Here is a 12,206-nt window from a genome sequence, read left to right as displayed (position 1 = left end):
TGGTTATGCTTTCCTGTAATTCTTTAAGGGATTTTTGTGTTTCCTCTCTAAGGGCTTGTACCTGTTTACCTATGTTCTCCTGTATTTCTTTAAGGGAGTTATGTCCTTCTTAAATTCCTCTATCACCATCATCGGATATGATTTTGGATCCAAATCTTGCTTTTCCAGTGTGCTGCGGTATCCAGGACTTGCTGTGGTGGGAGTACTAGGTTCTGATGATGCCAATTAGTCTTCGTCTCTGTTGGTAAGATTCTTGCGTTTGCCTTTCGCCATCTGTTCATCTCTGGTGTTAGATGTTTTTGCTGTCTCTGGGTGGAGTTTGTTCCCCCTGTGGGTCTGTAAGCCTGTGTCAGCACTTCTGGGAGATCAGCTCTTCCCTGCTAAGACCCGTGTGAAGAGAGAGCTGTGGATCAGCTGTTCCTCCTAGTTGTAGATGGAGGTAGAAAGGATCCTGTCCCAGCTGCCCTTCCACTTTTGCAGCCTGAGCCTCCTGGCTGGTTCTACCTTAGAAAGTCACCTGAGAGAAAAATCTGTACATCGATATTTTAAGTGTCAGCTCCTTGATGACATATGGTGGTGGTGTCATATGCACCTTGCTAGTGAGATGTTTTGTTTTGCCCCTTTGTATTATTATTATTGTTGTTGTTGTTGTTGACAGATCTCATTGTGTAGCCCAGGCTGACCTCAAACTCAGAGCAACCCCCTTGCCTCTTTTTACTTTGCTTAGTAATGTCTTTCACAATCATGAGTACCAGGAATATATGCATACCTCTATACCCAATTTCTGCCTATTTTAAAATTAGGTTTTGCTATTCAATATTAAAAGTGCTTTGCACGTTTTGGAGGTTATTTCATTGGCATGTGTGTGTTTTGAGACAGGGTCTATGTAACCCAGGTTGGCATGTGTCAGTCTCTTTTATAGATGTATACCAGCACATCCACCATGTGTTCCCTGTGGCATCTCAGATTGACATCTCATAGATATATATCTCCATGGGATTACAGATGTATACCCCCACATCCAGCACATGTTGCCTGTAGCATCTCATACATACATAGTATCTGCATGCTGTGTTCATATTTAGCCCTGCACTTCCTCCCCTTGCTCCATACTTGTTTTGCTTCTTTCTCCCAGACAGCCCCTCCTGCTTCCCTATCATATATTACATTACCTACCCTCTTGTTCCTCTTCCCTCCTCTTGAACATCTTCCTCCTCTCAGCCCTATTTTCATGCTGTGCTTGCATGAGCATACTCATATTTAAACTAAGGTTCCACATATGAGAGAAAAAGGTAACTTTAAGGAAAGGTGTGTTTATTTCCACTCATGGCTAAAGGGTACCATCCATCATGGCGAGGAAGTCATGACAAGGACTGAGGAGTCTGGTCCCTTTGCATAGTCAGGAGGCAGACAGTAATGAGTGTTCATGCTCAACTTGCCTTCTCCTTTTTATTTAGTTCAGTCAGGAACCCATTTCATGGAATGGTGCCACTCACAGTTAAGGTGGTTTTTCCAACCTCAATTATCCTAATTTAGACAATCTCTCATAGGCATGCTTAGAGGCTTGTCTTCTAAATTCTGCCGAGTTGAAATCACTGAGCATCACAACTCAACCCTTTGCCAACTGGATATGTGAACACATCACTTTCAAAGCATAACTTCCATCCCCACAGGCTCAAGGCCATCTCATAATGCAAGTCACTATCTGTAATGCTTCTAAGTCTCCTCGAAGACCACAACCATGAACTTCTACAAAATAAAAAACAAGTTACATACCTATACAGTGGCACAGCACAAACATCCCTATCACAAGATGGAAATGGAGGCAAAGCAAGGAAAGATTCGAACTCAGTAGGGCAAACACTAACTTCCACATCTGGCACGTGGGAGTTGTGACAGGATCTCTATGCTCCAGATGGTTTGAGCGGCTCCACTCTTTCCATTCTGCCACCTACAGCACATAGAGTATCTCTATATGCTAGACCTCTGCTCCACACCTGCAGTTTTCCTCAGTAGACGTCTGTCCCGTGGTGGTCCTTGCACCTCCAAGATTCTGAGTCTCCACTGCAGCTTCAGCTTCAGGTCCTAAGTTTAGGCTCCAACTTCCCTGGTGTAGCAGCTCCCTGGAACTGAGACACAAGCCCCCATAACCCTTCTAGTCCTTCATGTCTGCAAAAAAGCTACCACACCAATGAGGCTATGTTCATGGTTGGCCTTGGGGAAGGCCTTGAATCCCTTGGAACACAAGCTGCATCTGCCCCTGTGTGCTGATCTCAGGGAGACGCTTGCCCAGGCACAGGGTTCTGAGGAAGTGCATTCTCTTTCCAAGACAGAGCCCAAGTTCCCACTGCCTTCTTTCCCTCAGCATTTGTTTTCTAAGCTTCCATCAAAATGGCCCACCAAACTTTGCCTATGGTATTCGAGGGCTTTCCTTGCCCAAAAGCTTCCATTCTTCACATTCCTTTTGCAAAGCAGTTACACCGTCAGGTCTATCCCAGCAAGAGTTCCATTTCTCAGTATCGATTCCATCACTTTCCTGATTACTTCAAGAGAATACCTGGCAAAAGCAACTCAAGAAAGAAGAGATTATTTGGGTTAACAGTAAAGGTTCAGTCAAATCATAGCTGGAATGTCACAGAGGCAGGGGCTTGAAGTGGCTGTCACCCTGCATCCAGCCAGGAGGTGGACGGTGGTGAGTGCTCAGTGAACCAGCTTCTCCTTTTCATTTCATTCAGGATCCTGGTCCATGGAGTAGTGTCACTCAGTTGAGGTAGGTCTTCCCGCTCCAAGTACCCTCATCTACAGCATGTTTCACATGCATAGTCAGAGGATAATTTAATCCAGATAAAAGGCCTCACAGGAAGTCTCCTAGGGGAATCTAGACGCTGTCAAGTTGACCACATTAACGGTCACATTGCAACATTTGTCTAAACCAATGAATGATGATCTCTTAAGTTCCAACCATTTTGTCAGATGACAATCTTTATAGCTGGACTGTACATATACCAAAGTTCTTCATCCATTCATCTGCTAGTGTGCATCTGGATGATTATGGAACTTCAGCTGTATATAACTTAAGTCGTAGTTAGGGAGTATTAATCCTCAAACTTTCTTCTTCCTTATAAACTTTAATGTCACTTTGTCAATTTTCACAAAGTACATTTTGATGGTATTTTTACTGATAGAATTCATAGATCAAATTTGAAAAAAAGCCCTAAAGAATATTGTCTTTTTACTTCTAAGCCTGTTATCACTCTCTTAGGGAAGCATTCTTTCTGTTTCTATTTTCTGAAGAGACAGTACATAACTGGCATAATTTCTTCCATAAACACTGCATAAAACTTTCAGCATGAAATCATTTTGTTCACACTGCTTTGTTTTTAAAGGCTAATTATTTTAAAGGCAATGTTTTTTGATAGCTATCCAAAGTCCCCAGTTCTCTTTGATGGGAATACCTTTGAGGAAATAAAACCATTTAGGTGGTAAAATAAGTAAATGGAACTCTACTTGCTCAGGCCCAAAGATTTATTTATTATTATAAATAAGGACACTGTAGCTGTCTTCTGACATACCAGAAGAGGGTATCAGATCTCATTACAGGTGATTGTGAGCCACCATGTGATTGCTGGGATTTGAACTCAGGAAGGATTTTAACTTGTAAGAGCAGTGCTCCTACCCGCTGAGCCATCTCGCCAGCCCTATTCCTGCTTTTTTTTTTTTTGGTTTTTCAAGACAGGGTTTCTCTGTATAGCCCTGGCTGCTATTCCTGCCTTTTAATGGCCTGTTTAACCTGGCTAATCTCTTTAGTTGATCATTTCAGGGTCTGGCTCTTAATATTATTAATATTCTTCTAATAAATTTGTTTACATTTTTGGGTTAGTTTTTTCCCCTTCCAATTTCTGCTCCCATTTTTATTTCTTTTGATTAATTTGTTCCTCTTCTAGTTTCCTAAAGAGGAGGCTTGATACGTTTATACCTTTTCTACTACACACTGTCAATGTCACCAGCTTCTTTTGTGGGGACTGCTTTCTGTGCATGTGCCTGTGTGTGCCAACCAGCATGCCAGCCTCTAACGTGTGATCTTTTTGATCTCACTCCCTAAATCCTATGAACATAAGTATAAGCCACCATACCCAGTATCCAAAGTAGCCTTCACTTGAGATTTGGGTGACTTCTGTGTGACTGACTTGTGCGGCTTAGTCACCAACGAGTTAATGACTGGGATTTTTTTTTACCACCTCTCTAGATTTCTAGTTTAATCCCATCATGGTCTGTGAGAATATGGTGTGTCATTCTTTTAAGATACACTAAGAATATATGGAGGCCCCATATGAGCTTGAGAATTGTGTATACTTTGCTGTTGGTAGTAAATTACTGTGTTGATGTCAACTATATCGAGCTGACTAATGCTATGCTTTCTCTTGTGTCTCATGATTTTTCCTCCCAGTCCTTGGGGACTGAGCCTGGGTCCACAAATGTTGAGTCCAGCACTCTACTGCTGAAGGAAGAACTCGACTATATGGGACCCTCCCTTGAATTTCCACCTCTTAGGTTTGTCCACAATGGCACTTTCTGTTAATGTCCTGCTCAATACTAATACTAATTGATGAGAGGGGAAATAAGAAATATTTACATTGTTTTAAAATTCTGTCTTTTAGAAAGTTGTTCTGTGAATGCATGCAAGGCCTATCAAGAGCACACTGCAAGCATGTCTCCTCAGGGCGTCATACAGCTGCTGCACCACTACCCGTCTCCTGGACATGTCACTTATCTACTCGGGATCTCTACCATGGGTCTGGATTGCACTTACTACATCTATTGTTGTTGTTGCTATTATTATTATTATTAGTTTATGGGTCTGGATTACACTCACAACATCTATCATTATTATTAGTTCTCACAAAAATAAAAGTGAGCTCATCAACTATTAATTTGGTTGTAAATGGGGAAACTATTAGCGAAGGCGAAGGCTACAGCAAACGTGAGCTTTCCGCATCTCTCACAGTTCACTGAATCTTCTCAACATTTATTGTTGCTCTAAAAAGCATTATCCAAGGTTTGAGATATGCTGTGCCATAAAATATTAGTGAAATCTAATCTGTATGAGGGATAACTGTCAATGATAAAATATAAAGCATATTTTCTAAAATGTCCTTTATTATTAAACCTATAGTTTCAATTTAATAAAAATATGACCATGAGATATCTACTTATACAGTAACAGAAATAAACATAAAATACAATTACTTAGAGGTTATCCAAAATAAATTAAGTTTAAAGTTGGAACACATGTGCTTTTAAAAATTAAACAAAAGATTTTGTTTTTAATGGATTGTTTTAGACATTTGAGATATGCACCTTTTAAACTAGAATAAGAAAAACCTCTCAATGACTTTACAAAGTATGTCTAGCAACTTTAAAAATAAAATACCCCCCAAACTATTCAATGACTGATTAGTCACAAAACACTGAAAAGGAGAGATATATCATTGCTGTAAAATATCTATTTTCTAAAAATTTTATACACAGACATACATATACATACACATGTATCTGTCTTCTGAAGAGGAATATGCTTTTTAAAAATATATGTTATCTAGATATGGAAAGAAAGGCTGAGTCCTTCCTGTCTGGCTTTCTTTGGTCAAGTCTGTTCTATTAAAGTTACTTTCCAAACACACCTTACTCCTGAAAGAGTAGGCACTAAAACATGCAAGCTTCTCTGTCCCTTAAACAGGCTCCTGACATGTGAGCACTCACAACGAGAGCCTTCTAGATGTGGATGCTTACTTCTTACATTGAGTTGGAGAGATGTCCTTGTTTCTCAAATTTGCTTTCAAATGCCTTAAAAATAAAAATTCATTTATATTATTATAAAGAATAGCTTCCAAAAAGTCAGAGAAAAACATATTACACCACAGATTTTATTAATGGTAAATGTTTGCATTTATTTATAAAAGCTTAGTTTTTACTAAGCTTTTTTCTTAAACAAAAGCTAATAAGCAAGAATCATTTTTCCATACAGAAATCTTATCCATAAACAAGACTTAAGTTTATTCCAACATTGAAAGCTAAAAAGAACTGGAAAAATTACAAAGCGCAAAACATTTGAGTCAGCTTTTTTTCTACCATTTGAATATACTGTACTTAGAATGGCAGACACATACTGAAGGAGACAGAAAAACATGCATTTAGTCTACAGATCAGCATTAAGAATGACATGCAATTCATGATTTCCTTTCAATTAATTATTTAACTGAACCACTTAAACAAAGGGTTTGGCTTGGTTTGGTTTCCACTTGAGAGAAAGATGATCTGTTCTTTGAACTGATCTTCTTTCGCCCTGGATACAGAGTGTACGAGCTCTGCCCTTTCCCCAACAGCTGTTTAAAATGACTTGCATATAGAGAGCAAACACCATTTTTTTCTGGTAACAGTGCCATGGCCTTGAATAATCAGTTTGTAAAAAAACAGAATCAAAAAAGCAACTATCAAGTGCAAATGTAGAACACGTCCCTTAAAGAATTGTGCAAACCCAGCACACGCAGGTGTTCTTGCACATGCTTAGCAGTATGATTAGGATCGTGCATATCATGACTGGTGCACTGAAAGTTGCCTAATACAAAGTTTTTTTAAGTGTTGCCAAGTTAATCAAGGCACTGAAGAATTATGCAGATGGAGTTTCCAAAATATCTTAACAATTGCTTTAACTGTTAAAAAGCCCTGAGTCAGAACTTTCAATAGCTTCCTGAAGCTGTACTCAGACAAAATGGTATATTTCTTATTTCATAAAAAATTAGAAAACCACTTTACTTTTGAAGAAAGAAGTCATGTTTATGAAATAAAATCAAGAGAACTATACAGGACAGTCCAAACCCTCAGCACTACTCTCCTCCTTAGACAGTTGTACATATCAGTTCAAACCTTTGCATTTAGGCACCAAATTCATGTGACAGGTCACTTTTCTGTACCTATTGCTTAAATTTGCAAAAAAAGAAAATCTAACTTCAGGTTGTTTCCTTTTCTCCCACAAATAAGCCAAGATGCTAGACGGGTGAAAGAAAAGCACTATTCTGGTAGAAAAGGAGGTAGAAAATGCCAAGGTAGCAACTTCACTTTATTAACTATCCACTCCTATTTTTATATTGTACTTTTACCCACCGCTAGCCACTTATCAGCCACCGAAGCTCGGTGCAAAGGATTTCTCCCTCACTGCAGTAAAGCAACACACACACACACAAGACAACATTAAAAAGCTTCCTCACGTTTAGTGTTTAAAAACATACAACTGTAATTATCAATACTGTTGCTGCATGTGTGTTTGTGTAAGTCAAAAGGATATACATGATTCTCAAGTAGTATCAGTAAGCATTCCTATTGTAATATTCAAGCAAGCTAAATTAGGTTGCCATTTTGAAAGAAAAATCTATTCTCTGACTGACAGGTAGACTCAATGACAATTGACATTTATAACAAGGCACAAATTACTTGTGAAAATCTATTACCTTTCCAATATAGTACAAAACCAGAGCTAACTTATTTCCCATATTTAAAATGTGTTTTCCCCCTCTGGCTCATAACGAAATAATAAACACTTTCAATTAACATACGTGTAAAAAAATAGCAGTTATGGCAGGGGAGAGATGTCCTTCCTCAAATCTCAGGAACCTGATGGTTACCTAGGTTTAGATCTTGCAAACACAAACAGACGACTCTAGTTGGTAATCTAGTGTCTGTGTTAGAAGTAGTCAGAACCCTGTTGCACAGGGGAAGGGAGAAGGGAACATCTGATGGGTGCAGGATAAAGTTCTAGGCTTGTTTTCCAGCAAACAGAGTAAAGTGACCCTTCTGAACTGCATGGTTAGAAGCAGTCAGGACAAGGAACCTTATGACATGTGGTTCTCACTGCAATTTAAATGTATCCGTGAGTGTGTTTTTATATAAATTATTACTATAAACATTTCAGACACTCTGAAAGGATAAACGGTTTTCTTCCTTTTAGGCCTTAAAAGAGCAAGTTGTGTTAAAATCTGTAATTTACAAAACAACTGACAAGCCATATGAAGAACTGACCTTGTAGACCCCTTTTTATGTTTCAGTTAAATACACCCTCTCCGCTAATACTGTGGCAAACCCTATAGGTGCTCCTTTCCTCTGGGCTTACTGTTTTTGTTTCCTATTTGTTGCAACCCCAACCCCCCAAGCCAGCTGTCCTCCACCCAGCCTTGTCCTAGTTGACAAGTTTAACTATTCCTCATCCAAAAGTGTCCAGAATTCAAAACAAACAAAAAAACATCCATCAAGCAATACATGACTACCAGGATGCTCCCATGTGTAAAAATGACCCAGCAAGGTTTGAATTTTGAACGAGACAAATCTTAAGCAGCATGCATTTTCAACATTCTAAAATAAAATGTTCTTTCAGGCTAAAGTCATCAAAAATATAAATTTAAGGAATTATTTCCAGTTAATTTTACACTTCAGTAGACTTCTGGTTAACCTACCATTATTAAATTACAAATACCTTAAGCATAATTCAGGTAACTAAACATTTGCCTAGTATAATATTCTTACACTAATATAAAATTATATTCTCTTGAAAACCCCGCTCCCAATAAAATTCTGTATGTGTACAGCACAGGTAAGGATGTTAGACTATGTGAACAAGAGAAGCTGTGGCAGCAGCGTCTGGTAAGTTGTGTGTGTGCTGAGTGAGAAAGCCCATGATGGTCTTAGTGAATAAAGGAGAAAATGTGGTGGGCCAAAGGGCACAGAGAGGGAATCCAACACTGCCCCCAACAGCTCTCCTCAAATACAGCGAGGAATGCTAACCCGCCTCAGGACCCCACCCTGTTGTCCACAGACAAAACTCCAGCGTAAACGCTGAGTGCACCAAGACACTGACTTTCTCTCCTGCCCCTCATTAGCCCAAGTCCAATACTTTAAAAAATGAATGCATGTCATTGTAAAAATAATTCTAAGGAAAAGTAAGAATTCTTCTGAGGCACAGGAAAAAGAGGTTTGGGCAACAAGAAGGAAAGATCCCCAAGGGGCTGAGTGTTGTAAAGAGTCTAAGAGGTAGTAGTTTCAGAGTGCAGAAGGAAGTCACTGGCATGATTCAATTCCTGGTGTTACCGTCTCCTGTAAGCCCAAAATAAATTTACAATAATTTTAGATACCCGAAGAACTGAACAGAGGTGCATCTGTTCATAATATGCATACACATAAATGGCCAAGTGACAAAGAGGAAGCTGTAAGTCCCCAGCACTACAGAGACTTGATGGCTTCTCTCTCCTAAGCTAGTGTGCTGTGCTCGGCATGGAGGAGATGGTGGAGCTGGTCAGGTCTATCCCTTGACAGACAGAATCTTTACAGGATAAGACTTCGCACTGCAGCTTGGGAGGCAGAGAAAGGAATGAAGTGGGATGCAGCCACTGTCTGGCGCACAGGGGCTCGGGCTGGCAGACTGTATAGCAGCCATCCCTCTTTGCCTGATGACTAGTGGAAAGAGTTGGGCAGCCTATGGCAAGGAAGAAAAGATCCTCATTTCTGCTCTTTCCAAGTCTACAAGAAGATAGTCTGTCTCTTTATGTAAACATCATATCATCAGATGTTTCTTTAAAAAACAAAAAACCCTTCAAATTATACTTAGAAAAAAATGGCCTCATTGCTTCCTTACAATAGAACATTCCTAATTTGAAACTAATAAAGATTGTACCCTCCAAAATGATTAACAGTTGTTAAATATGGTGGGATCCCCATCCTATAATCCCACAATTGGAAGGCAGAGGCAGGAAGATCATAAGGATGAGGCCAGCCTGAGCTACACAGTAAGTTCCAGGTCAGCTTGGAATACATAGACTATCTCAAAAACACAAAGGAGAAACAAAGCAGCTACTCAGCTGAACACAGCCATGGAACTGCTGAGTGTGCAAGGCAGCCAGCAGCCCAGCTAGTCACTGTGCAGAAGCACCCACCAGCAACCAAGTACAACCAGGCGGCACACTGCTCTCCCACTTTAGTTGCTACAGCAAGAAAAAAAAAAAAAAAAAAAAACAGACACAAACTAGCCAGACTCAAATGCAGGGGAAACTACTCTTAGAACACTATCCTTAAGAGTACATGCTTATACACAGCACATAGTAGACACTATTGTAAATAACTGGTATGTTTGTTTTTTGGTTTTTTGGTTTTTTTTTTTTTATAATCCAGCAGTGAGGAATCTCGAAACACTTAATGTGCTTATATTTAGGCTAGATACAAAGATAACTCATTTAAGGAGACAAAATGCTTAGCCCCCTAACCAAGTCAACATGTACTTTCCACGCTTTTCCACAAAGGCCCTGGCACCCTTTTCTAAGTATCTGACACTAAGCTATTTATTGTATCTTAAGTTAATGTTGGCAGTTTAGAGAATGTTCATCTGTAGGTATAAAGAAAAACTATGTTCTTTATAGTAAAGTTACTACCCAATATAGACTAGAAGTAAGGCTTCTGATGAAGGTAGAATCTGTAACACTATCAGAAGTAACAGACATACAGGAAAGATTGCTGCCTCTAACAATGCACCACCCAGCTGAAGAGGCCTCAGAGACACAGAAAGGATGGTGTGCACACATGGTTTAGATCAAGCCCAGGTCAGCGGTCATAGGAGAACAGAAATTACTTTTCAGGGATCTTTTTCTACAAATGGCTGATACAAACAGTGAAAAGTTAATATAAGAAATGAAGCAGTGACAACCAGGTAGAGGTGTGATTGCATCATTTTGAGCTAGCCTTCAGTTCTCACTAGAATTTTGCTTTGCCTTTTCATGTCTACTGGTGATTTTGAAATCATTCATTTATTTAAATTAGTCAATTTTCCTTTTAATTCTACAAAAGAAGGTAAAGTCATTATTTTCTTACCCCATATTTTCACTCACTGAAACAATCATTTGGATAACTTCAAGTTATCTTGAAATATAAGGTTTCCTTCAGTACTGCCTTAGCCAGAAGGCATCTCTACTATAATTCTGTCACCAAGCACACATGACATAGTTTGACTTGCCCCACTCGCCTTCGGTATGACTTTTTGGAACAGTGTGTCATTTTACCATGTGAAATCATGATAATCATTTGGAATACTGACCTTGTAAGCCCATGTTTAACATGTGTGTACATATTAAAAAAGAAAAATGCAATAGGAAAGTATGAAAGGAGGCCCTTAAAGGATTTTCCCCTTCAAAGCCAAAAGCAAATTTTTTATGCGTTACCATGGATTTGATGTTCCAAACACACACACACACACACACACACACACACACACAATTTCAAACACTGTATGTTTTCGTTCTGATGGTGGTCCATATATAGTCTAATTACATTCTAATAAAGAAATTATGAAATTACAAATCAACCCATTAGATTAAACTCCCAACTAGTTTTAGAACCTACTAAGATCTCATGATCACATACTTTAGCTAACAAAACACTCTGTGTTTCTTAATCAGTACAAAAGAATCCTTCGTTCAATTGCCTTGCGACAAATTGGGCATTCACTCATTCGGTCTCCACAGAGCTGGCATGTTCCATGGCCACAGAGGAAAATCATGTTCTTCAGACGATCCAAGCACACAGGGCACATTGTCTGAAATGCAATGAGACAGTGAATAAGTGGGGGCCATTTTATACTATAAGTGTAACATGACAAATCTTTTGTATTGTTAATTTTCTATTCTGATTTTAGTCAAACAATCTATTGCTTTTCAGAAATAAATTCTTAAGGTTTTTTTTTTTTTTTTTTGAGAGGAGATTTGAGACTAGGTCTTGTTATATCACCTTGGTCACTAAACTTACTATGTAGGCCAGGCTAGTTTCAGACTCGTAAGAGATCTATCTTGTCTCTGCATCTCAAGTACTGGAATTAAAGATATATGCTACCATGCCCAGCTTAAAAATAAGTTATTTACTTACAAATTAGTTGTTCAAAACAGCTATAATAAAACGTCATCCCTATAAAATAGATACTAATTATTCTTTTAAAATAGTATAAAGGTAGCACATAAAACAAATACTATGGGGATGGAGATACAACTCTGAAGTTATAAATGCTTACTGCTCTTGCAAAGACCTGAGTTTCGTTCCCAGCACTCACATGTTGGCTCACAGTTCCAGGGTATCTGACCTCCCACTGGCTTCTGCATATATGAAATACACTTATCTCTTGT

The 12,206-nt window shown here is 38.9% G+C and overlaps 1 protein-coding gene across 2 annotated transcripts in view; it reads right to left on the bottom strand.

Moving 5' to 3' along the window:
• Positions 1–5,139: 5,139 nt before the first annotated feature.
• Positions 5,140–12,206, bottom strand: part of Mib1 (mindbomb E3 ubiquitin protein ligase 1) — a 105,484-nt gene continuing 98,417 nt past the window's right edge. The window contains exons 21-22 of one of the 2 annotated variants that reach the window (XM_031364964.1): positions 11,455–11,626; positions 5,140–5,844 (exon numbers count right to left, since the gene is read on the bottom strand). In XM_031364964.1, the coding sequence (XP_031220824.1) occupies positions 11,486–11,626 (141 nt within the window). In that variant the 3' untranslated portion in view covers positions 5,140–5,844; positions 11,455–11,485. Of the gene's footprint in view, positions 5,845–5,895; positions 11,627–12,206 lie in introns of those variants that run through there. The other variant, XM_031364963.1, reaches the window with a different exon arrangement.

Source organism: Mastomys coucha, unplaced genomic scaffold (genome assembly GCF_008632895.1).
Source record: "Mastomys coucha isolate ucsf_1 unplaced genomic scaffold, UCSF_Mcou_1 pScaffold13, whole genome shotgun sequence".
Classification (NCBI taxonomy): Eukaryota; Metazoa; Chordata; class Mammalia; order Rodentia; family Muridae; genus Mastomys; species Mastomys coucha.
The sequence above is the reverse complement of the archived record's forward strand: the minus strand, read 5'-3'. Positions and strand labels throughout refer to the sequence as shown.